General features: G+C 46.7%; 2 protein-coding genes across 9 annotated transcripts in view; one reads left to right on the top strand and one right to left on the bottom strand.

The window, feature by feature from the left end:
* MMUT (methylmalonyl-CoA mutase) overlaps positions 1 to 3,205 on the bottom strand; it is a 39,970-nt gene extending 36,765 nt beyond the window's left edge. Inside the window, exons 1-2 of one of the 4 annotated variants that reach the window (XM_045009574.1) lie at positions 3,069 to 3,205; positions 1,245 to 1,638 (exon numbers count right to left, since the gene is read on the bottom strand). In XM_045009574.1, the coding sequence (XP_044865509.1) occupies positions 1,245 to 1,596 (352 nt within the window). In that variant the 5' untranslated portion in view covers positions 1,597 to 1,638; positions 3,069 to 3,205. Of the gene's footprint in view, positions 1 to 1,244; positions 1,639 to 2,243; positions 2,261 to 2,340; positions 2,448 to 3,068 lie in introns of those variants that run through there. The other 3 variants (XM_045009575.1, XM_045009573.1, XM_045009576.1) reach the window with 3 other exon arrangements.
* On the top strand, positions 1,303 to 16,885 carry CENPQ (centromere protein Q). Of its 5 annotated transcripts, none has more exons than XM_045009581.1 (9): positions 1,303 to 1,323; positions 3,710 to 3,856; positions 4,931 to 4,985; positions 6,400 to 6,511; positions 7,000 to 7,068; positions 9,474 to 9,603; positions 15,231 to 15,350; positions 15,594 to 15,671; positions 16,160 to 16,885. In XM_045009581.1, the coding sequence occupies exons 2-9, from the start codon at positions 3,713 to 3,715 to the stop codon at positions 16,286 to 16,288; spliced, it is 837 nt and encodes a 278-aa protein (XP_044865516.1). In that variant the 5' UTR covers positions 1,303 to 1,323; positions 3,710 to 3,712; the 3' UTR covers positions 16,289 to 16,885. The 5 variants fall into 5 exon arrangements, with proteins under 5 accessions (XP_044865516.1, XP_044865512.1, XP_044865513.1 ...); XM_045009577.1 differs by lacking the exon at positions 1,303 to 1,323 and adding an exon at positions 2,400 to 2,540; XM_045009578.1 differs by lacking the exon at positions 1,303 to 1,323 and adding an exon at positions 3,286 to 3,414.
* The last annotated feature ends 1,470 nt before the right edge of the window (positions 16,886 to 18,355 follow it).

Here is an 18,355-nt window from a genome sequence, read left to right as displayed (position 1 = left end):
GAATGTTATCTATGAAGCATAATGACAGAAATTTGACATAAACTGCTTTCACTGCTGATCATATTTGCAGAAACATCCAAGAATTTTGGGATTGTTGCTAGTTTGAGAGTATCATCACTCCACCACCATGCAGTGCAATTATACAGAGCTTTTCACTGAGTGTTTAAAATAATTTAGCAAGATTAAACATTCTGGTTAGGTATTAATATACCCATTTAATGAAGAAAACATGACATGACAAACTCACACAGCAAGCCAATGGCAGACCCAGGAATACCAAAAACCCTGACTGAAAATTCATTTGCCAATCACTAGGTCAGACTCCCACTTAAACACTTGTATAAAAATATATTTGTAGCATTCTTGCTCTGTGATAAAACTATGGTTTGAGGACAACATTTATACAAAAAAGCCTTTCTGAAGAACAATTTGTGAAACATAAATACTCTGTATTTGGAACTTTTTAGTTAATGGGACTTTCACTATTGTTTTGACTGATAAAATTATACTGCCCTTCCCCTCATACATTTTTTGGGTTGTATTGCTGGTAAGAAAACAGATGGGGTGGAATGACCCCAGGTAGCTCATTTCATCAGTGGCTGAATTACTTCTGACATCCAGATTGTTATAACAGTATATTATTTCATTGTATAAAAGAGATTTGTTAGGAAATTTAACACTGAAGAAATATTGGAAAATCTGCTCTCAAAAACCTGAAAATGTCATCTCTGAGAAATTGGCTTGCCTACTATGCTCTGAGCTAAGCCATCAAGTATTCCTAACATGTAAATTAGGGATGTAAAATGTTAACCGGTTAACCAGCATTAGTCTTACTGGTTAAGCCATCTTAACCGTTAGCCCCCAGGCCGGCTGGCTGGATCGGCCCCAGCCCCACTGGCTGGATCTGTTAACCATTTAAACGAAATATTAATAGTTTAAACAGTTAACTTTTAAAACAGAATTGACATCCCCAATGTAAATATATTTAAAATGCACAGTATAACATTTAAATCTAGAGTGCCAGGATGAACTAGTATTAAAAGTTTAACTAAAACTGACCAAAAAAACTAGCAGGTTTTCCACAGCAAATTTGTCCCCTATAGGGCTATGACACAAGGCTAAATTGTTCCACGATATCTGCACTATCCTTGCTAGGCTGAACCTGGAATGCATCTGTAACAAACAATGCATCCAGGTTGCTGCCTTTACACAGGCAGAGACAGAAAGGTAAATGTTTGCTTTACCCTTGATATTGTCCTTGTAGAACTTGTTGCTCTCCTCCACTGTACTGAAACCAGCATACTGGCGGATAGTCCATGGCCTGTAAGTATACATAGTGGGATAGGGCCCCCGAGTGAAAGGTTTCACTCCTGGCAGCTCCTCAGCAATGCCTTCTGTGTCCCTTCTGGAGTACAAAGGCTTGATGGCAATTCCTTCTGGGGTGTGCCATATCAATTCCTCTGGATTCTTGCCCTTCAGCTGCTTTTTAGCCATAGCAGCCCACTCTGGATGCAGAGGTTGCCGGTGCAGGGAGCGCCACATGATCTTGGAGTGGTGTGGCCAGAGGCGCAGAAGCCCACCCTTGGCCCTCAACATGTCTTCCTGTGCGGGTCACCCACGTGAGAAGAGCTGAGAAAACTGAAAATATAAATACCGGTAAATACTTTGCAGTGCCACATTGTCTGTCACGGGAAGAGCTCAGAGGGAGAAACTGAGTCACGCAGCAGTGAAGTGGTTTGCCTAAACTCCAACAGCAGCAAGTCACGGCCAGCAATAAAGGATGGAGCCCACTCCCCTGCTTTAGCCATCTGCAAAGAAACGCTCAGCCTCAGAGCAACGATAAGGGGAGTAAAATGAACGTGGCATAGGAACCCGAAGAGAACATAATGGGCCTGTTAAAACAAACGTTATCCGGGCGCTCTAGTCCTCCAACACTCCGCTGCCCCAATTCCCGCCCTGGGTGTTACCCATCCCCGGCCCGAACTGCCCCCCGGCCCCCGGCACTGAAACCACCAAGATCGGGGAGCGGCGGCGGCAAAGGCGCTGGGGGGGGGGGGGCGCCAGGCCTGAGGGCTGAGGCGGGTTAGCGGGCGCGGGGGTGTCCGCTGCCTTGGCACGGGCGCCGCAGCCAGGCTGGGGAGGGGGCTCCGGGGATCCTGCCCCGTGCGGGACGGTTAAGGCGAAGGGCGCGTCTGGCCTCGCGGGCAGCCCGGGGTGGGGGGACGTCGCGGGTTGTTACACACCGGCCGGGGGCCCCCTGAGGCGAGGGGCGGAGGGGGATAGAGAGCGGGGGAGGGGATTTCGCGGCCGGGGCCCGCTCCCCAGCGGACATGCTCTTACCCCCCGCCCCGTCCTGGTCCTGGCGCGAGTCAGTCCCAGACGAACCCGAGTACGCAGGCGCTCGCGCCTGCGCACTGGGAGGGACGTTGGCTTGGCCTCGGTGTGCGCATGCGCGCTGCAGCGCGGGAACGTTGTCTCTAGCGGCTCGGCGGCGTTGCTCCGGGCACCTGGGCCGGCGGTGGGGTCGTTGAGGAGGACCGGTGAGTCTCGGAGGGGCCGAGATGGGCCGCGCGATGGGACTTTTCGGGGGGGGTCGGTCAACGCGACGGCATCAGGTAGCTATGAGGCGAGAAGGGGCGTTCAGGTGGCCAAGACTACATCTCCCGGCATGCAATGCGCCCACCTCAGTTAGCGTCCTATGACCAGGGGTGGCAATGCATGCTGGGAGATGTAGTCTCTTGTATAACTTTAGGGAGTCGCTCCAGTCACAGACAGTATGGTTATGGCCCTACCTCTCAGCCCACCCAAAGGGGGCCCCAATCACTCAGATTAGTCCAGGCGATCTCAGACTTTTGATCTGGTGACCCCTTTCACATAGCAAGCCTCTGAGTGCGACCCCCCCCTTATACATTAAAAACGCTTTTGTATATATTTAACACCATTATAAATGCTGGGGGCAAAGCCAGGTTTGGGGTGGAGGCTGACAGCTCGCGACCCCCCATGTAATAACCTCGCGACCCCTTGAGAGGTTCCAACCCCCAGTTTGAGAACCCCTGGATTAGTCCTACCTACTAGCACAGTCCCTTATGTCATGACAGTCACTGCAGGAGACCCAGCACAGCAATCTTCTCCCATGCCGTGACTATCCACCACTGTAAGAACATCGTTTCCATATGTCATGACAGTAGCTGCTGCGAAAAAGTGTAATGACATTGATCTCTGTGAAGTCATGAGAGTCCCCCCTGCAAGGATCTAATTGTCCATGATGTCATGACAATCACTGCCACAAGGCTCAGCATAATGACGTTGCCTCGTGTGTCATGACAGTTGCTGCCAGAAGCCATGGCAAAGTTGCATCATCCCCTGTGTCACAGTAGGAGCTGCGTAGGAGAAGTGGTGTGAGGAGGATGTAATGTAAATAGTCCCTGTAGCAGGCATGACATTGATGTTTATGATCATATAACAAACAAATGGGTCTGGGGAGTAATCGGGGGCAAGGGTGTGTGTGGGTGCGTGTAGAATATCCCATGGCTTCTCTATCAGGAAGCAAGTGGAGACATTTACCAAGGGAGCAAAGCACTCAAATACACAAAAGGTTATGCTATATTCAACACAGCCTTCATGTTCAATAGCTGTATGTGTTTTTCACTTCTTTATGGATTATACATCTCTGTCTCTGTTGACTCTGCTTCTCCCCACTGCTTTAAAGGTCATGAAACATCACCATGCTCATCCCCCTAAGGCATGGAAGTCTGTCAGAGAAGGAGCTGCACAAAAGAAGAGCAAGTCACAGCAGCACCCAGAACCTTCCAGCAAAAAAGCAGATGGAGGACAAAAACTGGGACAAGAGAAAGAGGTGATTAAATTTCAGACTAATCAGCCCAAAGAAATAAAATTATTGAAGTGGGAAGAGAGACTATGTCATCCTTTTACTAATGTGTGTGGGGAGGAGAGCTTTTCTTTGAATATTTGCTTAACTTGAGCAAATATCCAATGTTCAAGATGGGCACCCCTTCCCTCTGCAACACACAGACTGGCTGGAAAAGACATGAGAAAATCCTCAGGGCCTGTAGGAAATAGATATCTGAATTTTATGTGATGGGTCAGGATGGGGCAGTGTAGTCCCATAGCTTAACGAAACAGAACTGGCTATTCATCTATTAAAGGGATATATTATAGAACTGATTAGTGACTACATGATCAGAGCAATAAAATCTTAGCTCAGTCATTCCTTGGAGAAGGTGAATCACTTCTGGCTCATGGTCTGCAGGGCACGAGATTGTCACGGACAGCTTTCTATCTGAAAGATGCTCCTTGTCACAACCAGCCTTATGAGCAGCATGGTCCCATGCTGTTGAAAAGAGATTAGGAGAAATAAACTCATACATTTTCTCATCCGCAGACTTGCTTCTGTAATGTGAGAGCTAAAGAGGTCTAGTTATGAGTTGTTTCCTCCTGTTTAAGACTGAAAGAAGCCTGCAGAACTTGTGTAAGATGTGCTCTTATTTGAGAATGTGTGCTGGATGACCATGGCTGCACAAGGCAGAAAACAAGCCTTTACTACAGGAGAGGCAACCAATGGCAAAAGGTCATTGTCATATATTCAAATGGTTTCTCAGCCCTTACTACAAAGTGGGTCCTTGGAAGCAAGTGGATGGTTCCATGCACCAGAAAACATTTACAGGCAGTCCTCAGATTTACGACACAATTGGTTCCTGAAAATTGCATCGCAAGTCGAAACGTAACTCGGAATCGCAATCCACTCCATTGTGGGACTGAGCGTTATAAAGTCTAAACCAATTGTCTTAAGTCACATCAGAGTGTCAATTCAGAAGCATCATAAGTGCCATTCGTCGTAAGTCAAACGTCATAAATGTGTACAGGTATTCCTCAACTTTCTTTCTCTGGTGTACATTTTCCTTTTTACTAGGTCACACAGCCAGCCAAGAAGAGAGAGAAGCGACAGAGGGAGCAGTCCCCTGAAGGTACAAATTTCCTTATTTTCTCCACATCTGTATCCCATCAATATTTTAGTGCTTCACCCATAAATCCATATTCTGAAGCAACACTGAGAACAGGAAATAACTCATAAATTTTATCAAAATATGATTGCAAATAGGCCTCAATTTTTTTCTGTGCATGACAAAAAAAATAAATTATCCTCTGTATAACCTTAGCCAAGATGCATTTCTATGTCTTATTAAAATACATGATTTTACCTTCAAATAGTATGTTTCTTTTCTATTGAGTGCTTGTGGTGGGGTCTGTGTGTGTCTATCAGAACCACAAGGGTCCTCATTTTAACTTGCTCCTGATCCCTTGATGGCTACTGGATTATTGTGTACATGGTGCTTAATATACAGATAAGTAGACACGGTCCCTGCCCTCCAGAGTAGGGCTCCATGTCTGTCACAGAGGTCGTGGAAGTCACTGATTCCATGACTTTCTGTGACCTCCATGACTTCTGCAGGTGCCAGTGTGGCTGGCCCCGGGGCCAACCACACCAGCCGCTGCTGGAGCAGCTCTGGGGACAGCCACACCAGCCACTGCTGGAGCAGCCATGGCCCCCGGGCGAGTGGCTAGCTGGAGCATCCACGGTCCATGGCCCCCGGCAGCTGGAGCCGCTGGCCCCAGGCGCCTCCCCAGCAGCATTTCCCCTCCCCCCCCGCAATATTTAATCACTAGTATTTTTAGTATAAGTCATGGACAGGTCACGGGCTGTGAATTTTTGTTTATTTCGTGTGACTTGTCCATGACTTTTACTAAAAATACCCGTGATTAAATCGTAGCCTTACTCATGAGTTTACCATCTAAATGGGATAGTAATCCCTTTAGAACCTTTAAAACTGCTCCTTCTGCAGAAGTCACTGCTAGGTGACAGAAAACATTCCCTTCTCGAATACAACATGCCATCTCTGCAGCACTTCCAACCTCTTCTGCATCCATCCGTTTAGAAATCAGGGCTGGAAATCGAACTTGAGTCAGTCATATAGCAGTGCCTAATGTCACTAGCTCAAGTGTCACTGAAGAGGGGGATGTTTTATGGACCAGTAGCCAAAATGGCTTCTCATGGCCTTACTTCTCAATCCTTTCACCAGTTTTATCAATTATGTTGGGAGGAAATCACAATACAATGGCAGCTTCTTAGAGCAGGGACCACATATCTTGTGTGTGTTTTACATCACCAAACATACTGTCAGTGCTTTACAAATAACTACTACTGACAGTGTGGACAGGTCTGAGATGCTATTTCTTTGGGGCAGAAAATCTGCTCTTGAGCTCCGTCATTTGGGGGTCAGAGAAGTAACTGATTTACCATAAAGTTTTCTATCCAAGTCCAATAGGTCACATCTTGACTGTTTCTCCTTCTCTCTCTCTTTCTGGTACCAACAAAAACAGGTTCTTGGAGCACAAAAAAGGTGAAGTTGGCCCCTGGCAAAACAGCAGCCTGGCAGCCACTCCCAGACACCAGCATCAACCACCTTGGAGGCATGATGGATTCAGTAATATTGCAAGTATCAAGCACCACCACATCCCATACCTCAGCCAAGGCTTCAGACTCATAAGACCAAGAATCTCATTCTATTTCCTCAAGTAATTAGGATGCTTAATGTAATAGCTAGTAAAAAAAATCATTCTGAAAGTGTCCGAGCAACTAATCAGTTATTGAGGATTCTAAACATTGTAGCACGACATCAGGTCCATCTGGCACTGGAACTCTTCATTTGGAAAGCATGAGATGAGATTTGGAAGGCGTTCTCAGCCTGGCGTAGAAAGAGGCCTTGACATTTAATAGATAATGGAAAAATAAAGACATACCCAGGTAAATTGACAGCATAACTGGCTGCATTTGCAGTTCAGCAATATTATTTCATGAAAGCTCTGCCAGACAGTCATGTCTTGTGTGACATTGCTGATCATATAATCCCATTCCAGGAAGTTCCTTCTACTTATAGGTTCTGTGGTAAAAATTAACACTTTACCTTTTCCTTCTTCTAGATCCATTCTGAGTAAATCAGTACAAGAAAAAGATGACATTCAAAAGCACCTCAACCTCCTGAAGGAAAGGTAATGAGTGGTATGGCGAAGAGACCCAAGGGCTCTCAGTGACTTCGTAACATATTTCTAGAAATGTTCCTTCACTTCTGGGAGCTGTCATCTTTAGGAAATCTATCAGAGGGAAGCTGCTGTATGATCAGGAAAGGGAAACCTCAAGAGCATAGATTTGTTCAAAGTGGCAGAGCCTCCCTTTAACCACCTTATAGAGGCAACAGGCACTCAGGCAGCATTCCTGAGAGCTGCTGGAATGAACAGTATGCTCTAGAAGCAGCAAAGAGTCTTGTGGCACCTTATAGACTAACAGACGTTTTGGAGCATGAGCTTTCGTGGGTGAATACCCACTTCGTCGGATGCATGTAGTGGAAATTTCCAGAGGCAGGTATATATAAGCAAGCAAGAAGCAGGCTAGAGATAACAAGCCTGCTTCTTGCTTGCTTATATACACCTGCCCCTGGAAATTTCCACTACATGCATCCGACGAAGTGGGTATTCACCCACGAAAGCTCATGCTCCAAAACGTCTGTTAGTCTATAAGGTGCCACAAGACTCTTTGCTGCTTTTACAGATCCAGACTAAAACTCTGATACTTGTATGCTCTAGAACTGTATTAGAAAGTGAGATATTGAATTTGGCAATTTAGAGCCACCATCATTTTGTGACATCAGCTCAGGTTGTTAAGAACTGTGACCATTAATGGCATGTGTGGAGAAGGGTAATCTCATGTGTTGTGCATAAGGTGCAGCCTTTTTGTACTTCATTGCTCAGGTAACCAGTTATACTGTGAAAAAATTGTCTTCCTTTGAAGTGACGATTACTAGCTACTGCCAGAGGCCAATACCAACTTGAGACAACGTGACCTGATTTCTGGAGATGCTGAGTGCGCGCAGCTCTGATTAACTTCAGGGGGAGTTGTGGGAGCTCAGCATTTCTGAACATCAGACCAAGTTATTTCACACTGGACATCCAAAAATCAAGGCATCTCCAAAATTAATGTCCACTTTTGAAAACAGCCATAAAGCTCTTGCTCCGACATGTATCTATATAGTATTTTTAACAAAGGCACAGGACGCTGTATAAAGTTACTCAAATGAAAGGGTCCAAATTGGGAAACAGAAAGTGCTGCCCATAAGCACTTAGTTAGTTAGTTTTATTTTAAATGGTGAAACGATCAGAACAGCACAGATAGTACTTAGAAGTAAGTTTCATATCCAGGAGCGTAGCCACAACATAACCCTAGGTCATAGTACCTTTATATTATATCAAGAACAATTAAAAAGGATACTGATTCTGACCTCCAGTAACTAACGGGGGTTATAATGTTGGTCTTAAATCCAAGGCTATTTAGTTGTTTTTATGTAAGCAAATACTACAACAGGGTCAAGTTGTATTTACTGAGAGCCAATGTAAATATTTTACGATGGAAATAATGTATTGACATAGGTCAGTGCTTGTAAGAATATGGGTTATAGCACTGGGTATGAGTTCCATCCTGAACTTTTATAATTAGACATTACTGCAGCAAAGACTTGTAATAATCCAGTCTTAAAAAGATAAGGACATTTATGAGCAATTCTAGCTCCTTCTCCTCTCTCTTCCCCCTCTCTCCCCTCAAAAAAGAGTCTTGGCTTTAGTAGATGGTAAAAAGATGACTGAGCAAAGATAGAAAGCATTAGCAAAACTAAAGGATGAACCATTATGAATACTTGTTTTAAGCATCAGAATCGTCAGCGAAAAATCAAATAACGCATCATAACTGATCTTCTGTGGTTTAAATAATTAGAGCCCTACGCAGATACAAAAATTTGCATCCGCATCCGATCAGCATCTGCAATAATTAATTTGTATCCGATCTGCACTCCACCTTTTATATATATTCGCATCAGCACCCTATCTCACTGTTAGAGCCCTGCATGGATACAAAAATTTTGATCAGCATCCGATCTGCAAAGATGGTACCACAACTGCATCCGCGGATATAAAGCAGATATCCGTGGATTTGCAGGGCTCTATAAATAATAACACTAAGTACTTCCACAGCACTTCACAAAAATTAATTAATCTTAACAAAAACCTGAGAATAGCACTAACCTACTTCACCTTACAGTTGCCAAACTGAGCCAGAGGGATTAAGTGAAACCACAGCAGACAACATGGTCATAGCCAAGATAAGACCTCTGGAGTTGCTGACTCCTAGTTCTGTGCTCAGGCATCTAAACCACACCACTCTTGAAAGAGAATTTCAGCCCACTCTCCCTTCATTCTTTAACACTCTGGGCCCTTTACTTCAGTGAGAGCAGCTCTGGGAGTATATGGTGAACATGCCTTCTCCCTATGCAGGTCTTTAGTGGGTCACCTTGTTTTTTCAGGAACAAACAGGTAATGCTGTTTGTTTGTTTTTTTTAAATAAAATCAAGGCTTCTAAGACATTACAAGACCCTGAAGGTGCCTATTGGGAAGCTAAGCAACCTGAAAAATGTGCTGAGTCTTAAGGTGGCAGAGAAACAGAATCTCTCATCCAATGAAGAGGCTATGGCCCTACTGCAGGTAAGGGAGACATGGGGGCAAAGGGGCTATGGGATAGGAATAAAGAATATAAATCCTTGTTCTGCTCCCCAGTAGATTCTAACCTTTCAATGGAAGGGATGGGAGGGGAACTTCAGGAGTTCATGTTCTCTCATTCCTGAGCTTCACTTCACACTAGGATCCCAATTGTGCACTGGAGAGACTACGGTCTCCTGGGATGAGGAAGAAATTCAGTCCAGGTTCACTCAGTCCTGGTCTTATTCACCTCTTTTATCAGGCACTTCATTAAAAAAAAAATTCTGATGTGCATCACAGTACAAAGGGGAACAAAGACAATCCGGGGAATTATAGACCGGTCAGCCTAACTTCAGTACTTGCAAAGCAGTAGCGTAGCTAGTGGGGTGCAGGGGAAGCAACTGCTTCCCTTCAGCACATTTAAAAAAGCCGCACTTTAGGCGGGGTTACCATGGCGCCAGGGGTGGGGCCCACACTCCGCTCTGAAGCTTGGCCTGCTTCCCCCAGCTTGCTGCATACCCTGCCCCTGCTGATCAACTGTATCTCCCAGCAGGAGGGAGACAGCTGATCCCATGGCAGGGAGGGGAGGGGAAGAACTGAGCTCCAGCAAGCTGGGCTCCTGCAGGCAGGCTTTGCTGGCTTCTCCTAGTGTGCTGCATAAACCCTGCGCCCTCCCTGCCTTGGTGATTAGCTGTCTCCCAGCAGGAGGGAGACAGACAGCCAATCAGTGAGGGGAGGGGGAAAGAACTGAGCTCCAGCAAGCTGTGCTCTCTGGGGAGGAGGAGAGGCTGGGGCCTTGGGGAAGAAGGGGGTCGGTTGGGGTATGCCCCTGTAGGGGGCAGGGGCACCCACCCACCAGTCAACTGTTTATGGGGCCTGTGGGGGCCCATGAGCTATCAGCTGTTCAGCAGGGGCAGTAGGGTAGCTAGCTAGGGAAGTGCAAGTGCTCGCTGTTTAGCTAGTTTTTGGCCACCAGCCAATCAGTGAGGAGAACTGCTCCTGGAGCAAGGGGCTGAGCAGCTGAGAGACCCCATCTCCTCCTCCTACCTGCTTCTTGTGGCACTGTGGCAGGTGTGCTTTCTCGGGCTCTGCAACAGCAGCTCCTAACCTCTCACCCAACTAAAGGCAGCCAGTAGTAGCAACTGGTAAGTGTATTTTAAAGGGGGTCTTTCTTGTGGTGAGGGTGGCTTGGAGGGGGGACTGGAAACCCTCCAGGTGGCTGTGAGAGCCAGCACCTGGCTGCTGGTGGGATGGCCCTCTGCATGGTGGGGGGCAGGGGGCTCAGCCAGAGGTATCTCCAAAAACATCCCCTGCACCTGGGCAGCTGGACCAAGACAGGCATTGGTGGGATGGGAGGCGCATCTCCTGGTCTCCTGTGGGGTGTGGTGTCCCTGCTTGCCCTCCCTGCCCAGGCAGAGATGCCCGCCTCTCAGAGACAGTGGCCATGTAGTGTGTTTGGTTCCCCCTCCCTGGCATCTGGGTGACTGCCTCTTAGGGGGTGAGGGGTGGAAGGGAAGAGGCAGTGGGGAAGGGATAGGGATGGGTGGGTAGGAGAGGAAAACTGAGACTATCAGTGGAAATCTTCATAGCAGTACAATCTCTGCCTTGGGGGTGTGGATGGAATTGTCTCCCAAGGGAAGGCTGGAACGAACTATCTGCTGTTGTAGTATGTGTTAAGTTTAGTCCATGTGCTCTGGCAAACACGAGTCCAGGCACCATGTTGGGGGGCAGGGAGAGGTAGCCTGATTTTCCCTCTCCTATCAGGAGACAATTCAGGTTTCCCCTAAGGGAAGGGCTTGTGATCATGTTGGGAGGAGGGAGAGGCATTGCTGAGTCCCAGAGTTGAGTAATTCTCTGGTGGTGGTGGTCATTAAGTTACTAATTGTCATTCACCTGCTGCACACAATGGCTGGTGATGGTTGTTTAACATCCACCCGGCCATTTGGTCAATGCCTTGTTTCTTGGGAGTTGCCTTCTGTAACTTCTCTAATTTCATCCCACTCTCTTGTGAGGACAAATTCTGGTTCTAAGGACCTGGTGCCTGGATCCTATATTGCCTTGCATTGGGATTTGGAATTAGTGTCCTGACATGCAACTCCTCCTGTTGTGCCAGTGTAGATCCTGCTGTTAGTACAACTATTTGCAGGTGCCCTTGTGTTTAGCTGAAACTTTGGACTTAGTTTAGTGGGGATGGACTCAGAGACTGAGAGCTAAACTGACATTACTATCCTGCTGTGTGGATCCCAGTGTGCTTACACTGAATTTTTGGCATGCACACGTGGCTATATTTATCTCATTGTGCTGATAGTGCTACTTCCTTGATGTGATGACATTATGCTAAGATGAATCATGAAAATAGTGTCCTGGTGTGATGGTGTCACTCTGTGCTGTTCATGTGAATCTTGCATTTTTGTAGGCTGGGTTGGTGTAGCCCTGTTGTTCCCAGGAAATCAGAGCCACAAGGTGGGTGTGGTAATATCTTTTATTGGAGCAACTTTTGTTGGTGAGAGAGAGAGAGGGAAGCTTTGGAGATTTCATGGAGTTCTTTCTTCTTCCTGAAGAAGAGTTCTGTGAAAGCTCAAAAGCTTGTCTCTCTCACCAACAGAAGCTGGTCCAATAAAAGATATTACCACACCCACCTTGATATATATTATTTCCCCCTCCCTCCTCCCCCAATATTACCTCACCCAGCTTTCCAGGAGTGAGTTTTCATGATGACATGGGAAGTGCTCTGACTGGTCCTGACTTCTCTGTATCAGCCCCTCTAGCTTGCACTGCAGCCCAGTACATGGGGGCTGGGTGCCTGCAGCACTGAGACTGCGAGATCAGGGACTCACAGACCCAGCTGGGAGGGGAAGGGCACCTCCTCCTCGGCCTCTCTCTCTTGCTGCCTCCTTTTCCCGAGTGCCTCATGATGCACAGAGCCAGCGTGGGTAGGTGCTGCATTGGAGAGTCTCCCAGTGCAGCCCCCCACCCCCTCTGCCCCATACGAACCCCCAACAGACCCTGCCCACCTCTGTCCGATTGTCTCTCTTATGCAGGGGACTGTGCCTCCCCCGCCCGCTCCTGTGTGCTGCCTGCTTCCAGGGAGCACAGATTGGAGAGCAGCCCCCTCAGGAGAGATGAGAGGGGCTGTCCCACCGGGTGCATGCACAGCCCACCGGGCAACTGCTTTGTCCTGTTATATCCGAATTCGTGTTATATCGGGTCGCGTTATATCGAGGTAGAGGTGTAATTTGATATGTCAGGTGGTGCCTTTTTTAATGTGTTCGCTCCCCCTCATGTTAGAACCTGGCTACGCCACTGTGTGTTGTATAGTGTTGCCCCTCTCCCCGTGAAACTCCATAGTGGTGGTGAGTAAGATGGCACCAGTGACCACTATGACTCTTAAAGTGGTGACCTTAAAATCTGCCCCTGCTTCCTCTTTGTTTCTTAGACGAAGTCGTAAAATGGCTGTGAATTATCATTTCATATTCTAATGCTCTAGGGAACAATCTGTATCTAATGGGACACTTCCACAGATAAGCAAATCACTACCTTTAGCCCATCTGCCACAGAGCAGGAAGGAGGCAGGGCTCTGTGCTTGATGGAAAGTTAGTCAGGAAGTGCTGTCTAAGGTCACCTATCATGAAGAATCATTGTGTTCAGTTTTAAATCAAAATCCCACCAAACTTGCTGGCAGACAAGGAAGTACTGAAGATGCTGAAACAATATTTTGTTATCCACAAGTCTTGTTGCTATTGGATTTCTGCCTCCGCTGTTCCTGCCTGCGGGTAGCAGGGAACAAGAGGCATCCTTTCTTATTTTGTGGAAGAAATCCACTAGGACATGTTCTGGGAAGGACAAAGACAAGAGAATGGACAGTGAAGAAAAATTACAATGTAAGTAGGTGCCAGTCCGTGCCTGTGCCTCTCACACTTCATCTGCTTCAAACTTCCCCTTTCCAGGGTTTTGTTCTTATGGTTTACTTAAGTGGCAACATCAAAACATAACCCGGAGCTGGCTGTTCAGAAAGATTTTCCCCCTTTGAGTTTCTTTCTGAGGCAGAAATAACCTCCTTCTGAATTGGAGATAATAGGAGCCACCTGGTCTGTCTGTCATTGAGTCAGCAAAAGAACTCAACATCTCTGCGTAGAACCTGACATTCTATTACACAAATATTATTTAAAATATCATTTTCAACTTCTCAGAGCATTTGTCTTCCTCTCTGGTTCCCCTGGAAGAGTTCACGTAGATGCTTTCATCATGGTATTTTAACAGGAGTTTATTTGGCTCATCCAGTCAAGCTGTTTCTAACAGAAGAGCAGCTGTGGGGCTGGGAGAAGGTGGGACTGGAGTCTTAATTCCATGCTTGAACTGAATCCAAGTGTAAAGAGGTTAGCTGGGGCTCGTCCCTCGCTGGGGCAGCAGGGAGCCACACCGCCTCACTAGACACTGTTGATGTCCTGGGGGGAATTAGTCTGGCCGCGGGAGTCTCCTTCGGTGGCCCTTGCGGCAACTGAAATAAGCACAATACATCCAGGCCCTGGGTCAGGGCAGGGCAACAGTGAGTCAGCGCTCAGGCCCTCAGGCAGGGGCTGAGCAATAGTAGTAACAAAAACAGTAGCAACAAGCCCAAGCCTTGGGTCAGGATGGGGCAACAATGAGTCTGGCGCTCAGGCAGGGGCTGAGTAATAGCAATGCAAACAGTAGCCATAAGCCCAGGCTCTGGGTCAGGGTGGGGCAACAATGTGTCAGGGCCTCAGGCAGGGCTGAGTAGTAGCAATGCAAACAGTAGCAATGAGCCCAGGCCTCCAAGGGACCTGGGAGAGGGGGAGACGGCCACCCGCGAGTTGGGTGGCGGGGGGACGCAGGCCCTCCCACTCCACTGGGTCCCAGCCCGGGGCCCTAGCAGCAGCAGACGACCCAGTGCTTTGTCAATGGGGATCCTGGCCGCAACACACTGACATGGGCTCTGGCAGTGTTGCAGCCAGACTAGGCTCAGCTGCTCCTGGGCTACTTCCAGCCTCCCCTACCCCCAGTGGTACCTGGGTCACGGTGGTGTCCTCTGGGGGTCCAGCACCATGGGTTCCTCGGGGTAGTTGGCGAGAGGCAGATCCGGCAACTCCTCCGGGTAGCGGGCGTGGGGCAGGTCAGGCCAGTCTTTGGGTGCACCTAGGACCGCAGGGGCGTCCCAGTCACGGGCCAGGCTGGAGGCAGCTGGCCTCCCCGGTGGCTGTCTCTCCAGTGAGTTCTGAAGTCGAGCCTTTGCACTTCCAGGGCGCCGCCTGACCCTCTGAGGGGCAGGCTTAGAACTCCCTAGCTCCACCCACTCCGGTGTCCGGAAGGGTTCGTCCCTCTCCGGGGTGGCGGGGAGCCACACGGCCTCACTACACCAAGCTTCTTGTTCATAGACAGAGATCAATGGCCATGTCATAATAGAGCTGTTTATTTCTTCATACAAATGCTGTCAGGTGATAGACGAGACTTCAGTCCTTTAATTCTATTGATTTCTTGTTCTTTGGTTCTTTCTTGAGCATCTGTGTTTGTCAGGAAAGTTAAAGATGGAACAGTTTGGGTGGGACTCTACCACAATGTTTTGCATATAAACCATTTTAAAATGTATTTATTCTGTTCTTTTCATTTTAACCCAGGAAGAAATAACCACAGCTGTGCAGACTGCTGAGAACACAGACGAGAATATTCAGAGCCTGCAGGACAAAATCCAGACTCTCAGGAACCGGTTGGAGGAAGCTGAGGACAAGGCTAAGAAGGTATCTTATAACAAGATTTGCTGCATTGATCCCAGGAGGGCATATTTCTGGAACCAACCAGTACATGATCTCTCAGCAGAGGGCCTTCTGTAGGAGAGACACACCTGGCATTAGGTGTGTGCATTTTCAAGGATTTCTAAACATCAGGATTTCTGTTTTTCAGGACTAAGAAATTAGGAGGATGGTGGCCGTAAATAATCTGTTTGCACCTGTGATCACATTTCATTTTTCTTGCTTCTCTAGCTGTTCCAGAAAAATGGGACAGGGGTCCTCAGTCTTCCAGAACTCCCAAAGCACAGCCTGACGGCACCCATTCTACAGGTGAGCAGGGACAGGGCACCATGTTTTCAGAGACCTTCCAGACAATTAGGAGGAGACAACCGAAACCACATTGCCCTTTCTAGCAGGAACTGTCTGCATTTCCCCTCTCCTGGGCAGAGCAATGTGTTTGTGTTTGAACAGTCTGTAAAATACTCTGAATAAGAACTGTCTGCCTATCCCTGATAGCAGAGAGAAGTTTATTAAATGGTCCCTTGTGAGATATTTCCATCCAAGTATTAATGATCACTATCCTCATGTCACCTTGTTGACAGCTGGGACTGCACTGGAAATAGTCTTATTGGATGGAATTTCTCCTGGACTCTTAATGGCTTGTCTACAAATAGCAGCAATGCGCACTGGGAGCGGTGGGGTAATGTCTGAAACGCACTCCCATAGTGTGCAGTGTTGCTCCCTGTAAACATGCCTTAAGTGAAATGGATATGTCTTGTATTTCTATCACCCATTCTCCATTTTTCTTCCGTCTGCAGGAGGAGATTCTGAAAATCCAAGACCAGAAAGGTATTCTGAAGGACCTAAGCACTATCCAGCACTCAGCTGAGATGAAGAACATGTTGACCCTCCTTGAACAGGCCTATGAGAAGGTGGACTCCCTTTGAGGAATCCATACACGAAGTTATGCTGAGGCAGGCTTTATTTCATGGTCCAGCAGGTGTTGATCCTGTGACAATGTTTTTTGCTTCTAAAGACTTGCCTTCTGCAATCACCAAGTGTCTATTAGTCAATCGTTTATTAGCCAGATATTGGCACAATATATTGATTGTTGCCCAGTGGGACATTAGTGACATGCTGCTTTTTCACTGGCGTAAAGACCAGACATATAGAACCTAGCTCATCCACATAGGGACCGCTTTTAAATAGTGTATATATTATCTATTAATAAACTGGGTTATGGCTGATATTTTCCATTTTAAAACTTTTTTTTGTGGTTCAGAGAACTGACTGACAAGCAGCAGATTCCACTAGCTCTAATATTGCATTGAAAGGTCTGGATTTCTTTTCTTTTCTTTTGGAAAACTAGGATTGTTTCATTATATTACGCCTGTCATGTCAGAGATATGAATATAGTCCCTCTATGGACTCAACATTCATTCTAAAGAGAAAATTAAATCCTATTTGAAGTTGAATGATGTAATAGATATTTTATTTAAAGAATAGTTGCTAAGCCACAATAAATACCCCCTTTTCAAGCAAAATTACGTCTGTCTTTAAATGTAAATCAAAACACCTCTGTGGGAACCTGAAGTTAAAAGATCAACATTTCATTTGATCAGCTGGACAGTATTCTTTACACTCTTAGTCCACTGCGTAACAAAGGCACTTGCATCTGGTTCAGTAGTGTGTTAGGTTTATGCTGGGAGATGGACAGGGATAAGAAAAGCTTATGGTGCAAATCTCAGAGTTCTGTACTAACCTCTTATTTCATTAATTCCCAGGAAATCTTTAGTTTTGGAAAAAGAAAACAAACTAAAATGTGCATTTCCTCCCAGGCTCTGACCTCTCTTGCATGCATTTGTCGATAATAGATTCTCTCCGTTATTTCATTAAAAGATCTGGTTATGACTGTCAAGATATACCCCCCCCAAATCTGAACTCTGGGGTACAGATATGGGGGCACTCATGAAAGACCCCCCTAAGCTTATCTTCTACCAGCTTAGGTTAAAACTCTTCCAAGGCACAGTCTTCTGCCTTGTACAGATATTGCTGCCATCACCAAGTGATTTTCACAAATATTCAGGGAAGGGTCACTTGGAATCCCTATCCCTCCAAAATATCCCCCCAAGCCTCTTCACCCCCTTTCCTGGGGAGGCTTGAGAATAAAATACCAACCAGTTGCCTTATCAGTGGGAGCACAGACCAACCCCTTGTCTAAAGACTTTAGAATCAAAGGATTCTTTTTTAAAAAAAGAAAAAGAAAAGGTAAATTTTATTTAAAAAGGTAGAAACACATCTGAAAACTCAGGCTTTAGGGATTAAACACCAAAAATAATTTTCTTGGGGTTCATCTTAAAGGTTACAAGCAAAACAAAAGCACCTGGGGTTAGCACAGGGGAATCCACAAACCAAAACAACCAAAAAGGTTCCTAATCGCATCTGTCTTAACTTTTCCTGTACTAACATATCTGGGGTTCCAAATGAGGAGTTTCTAGGTATGATGCTGATGAGTTCCCATGCCTGGCTTAAAGATTACAGCTTGCTGCCTTCCCCTCTCTCCAGCCGGGAGACAAAAAAAAAATCCCCACGCCCAGCAGATTTTCCAATTTGAAAGGGTACCATCTCCCTATTGGTTCCCCTGGTCAGGTATCAACTCAGGTTAAGCTTCTTAACCCTTTGCAGTTAAGGCAATTAGGATATAGCTGCTAAGGAGGATTCTACAGGATAGCTACTGACTGGCTGTGTGTCCATAAAAGGGAGCTTTTCTCCCCCCGCTCCCCCCACTTTATCACAATGACAAAGTGCTTCTACGGGATTAGCACCTGGAAAACAGAGTTCACTTGATACTGAACACTGTCATGGAACCACTTGTCCACCTGTCTACAGACTACTGGTCTCTTTAATAAGGAAAATAGGGATAATTAACACATCTATGAGCCATGGGGGATTAAAAGTCTGCATATAGTTGTTCTATGCGTGGGACCCGAAAATCCAGTGTAGGGGAGACACTT

The sequence above is a fragment of the Mauremys mutica genome, chromosome 3 (assembly GCF_020497125.1).
Source record: "Mauremys mutica isolate MM-2020 ecotype Southern chromosome 3, ASM2049712v1, whole genome shotgun sequence".
Taxonomy (NCBI): Eukaryota; Metazoa; Chordata; order Testudines; family Geoemydidae; genus Mauremys; species Mauremys mutica.
This window is presented reverse-complemented; position numbering and strand designations above follow the sequence as displayed.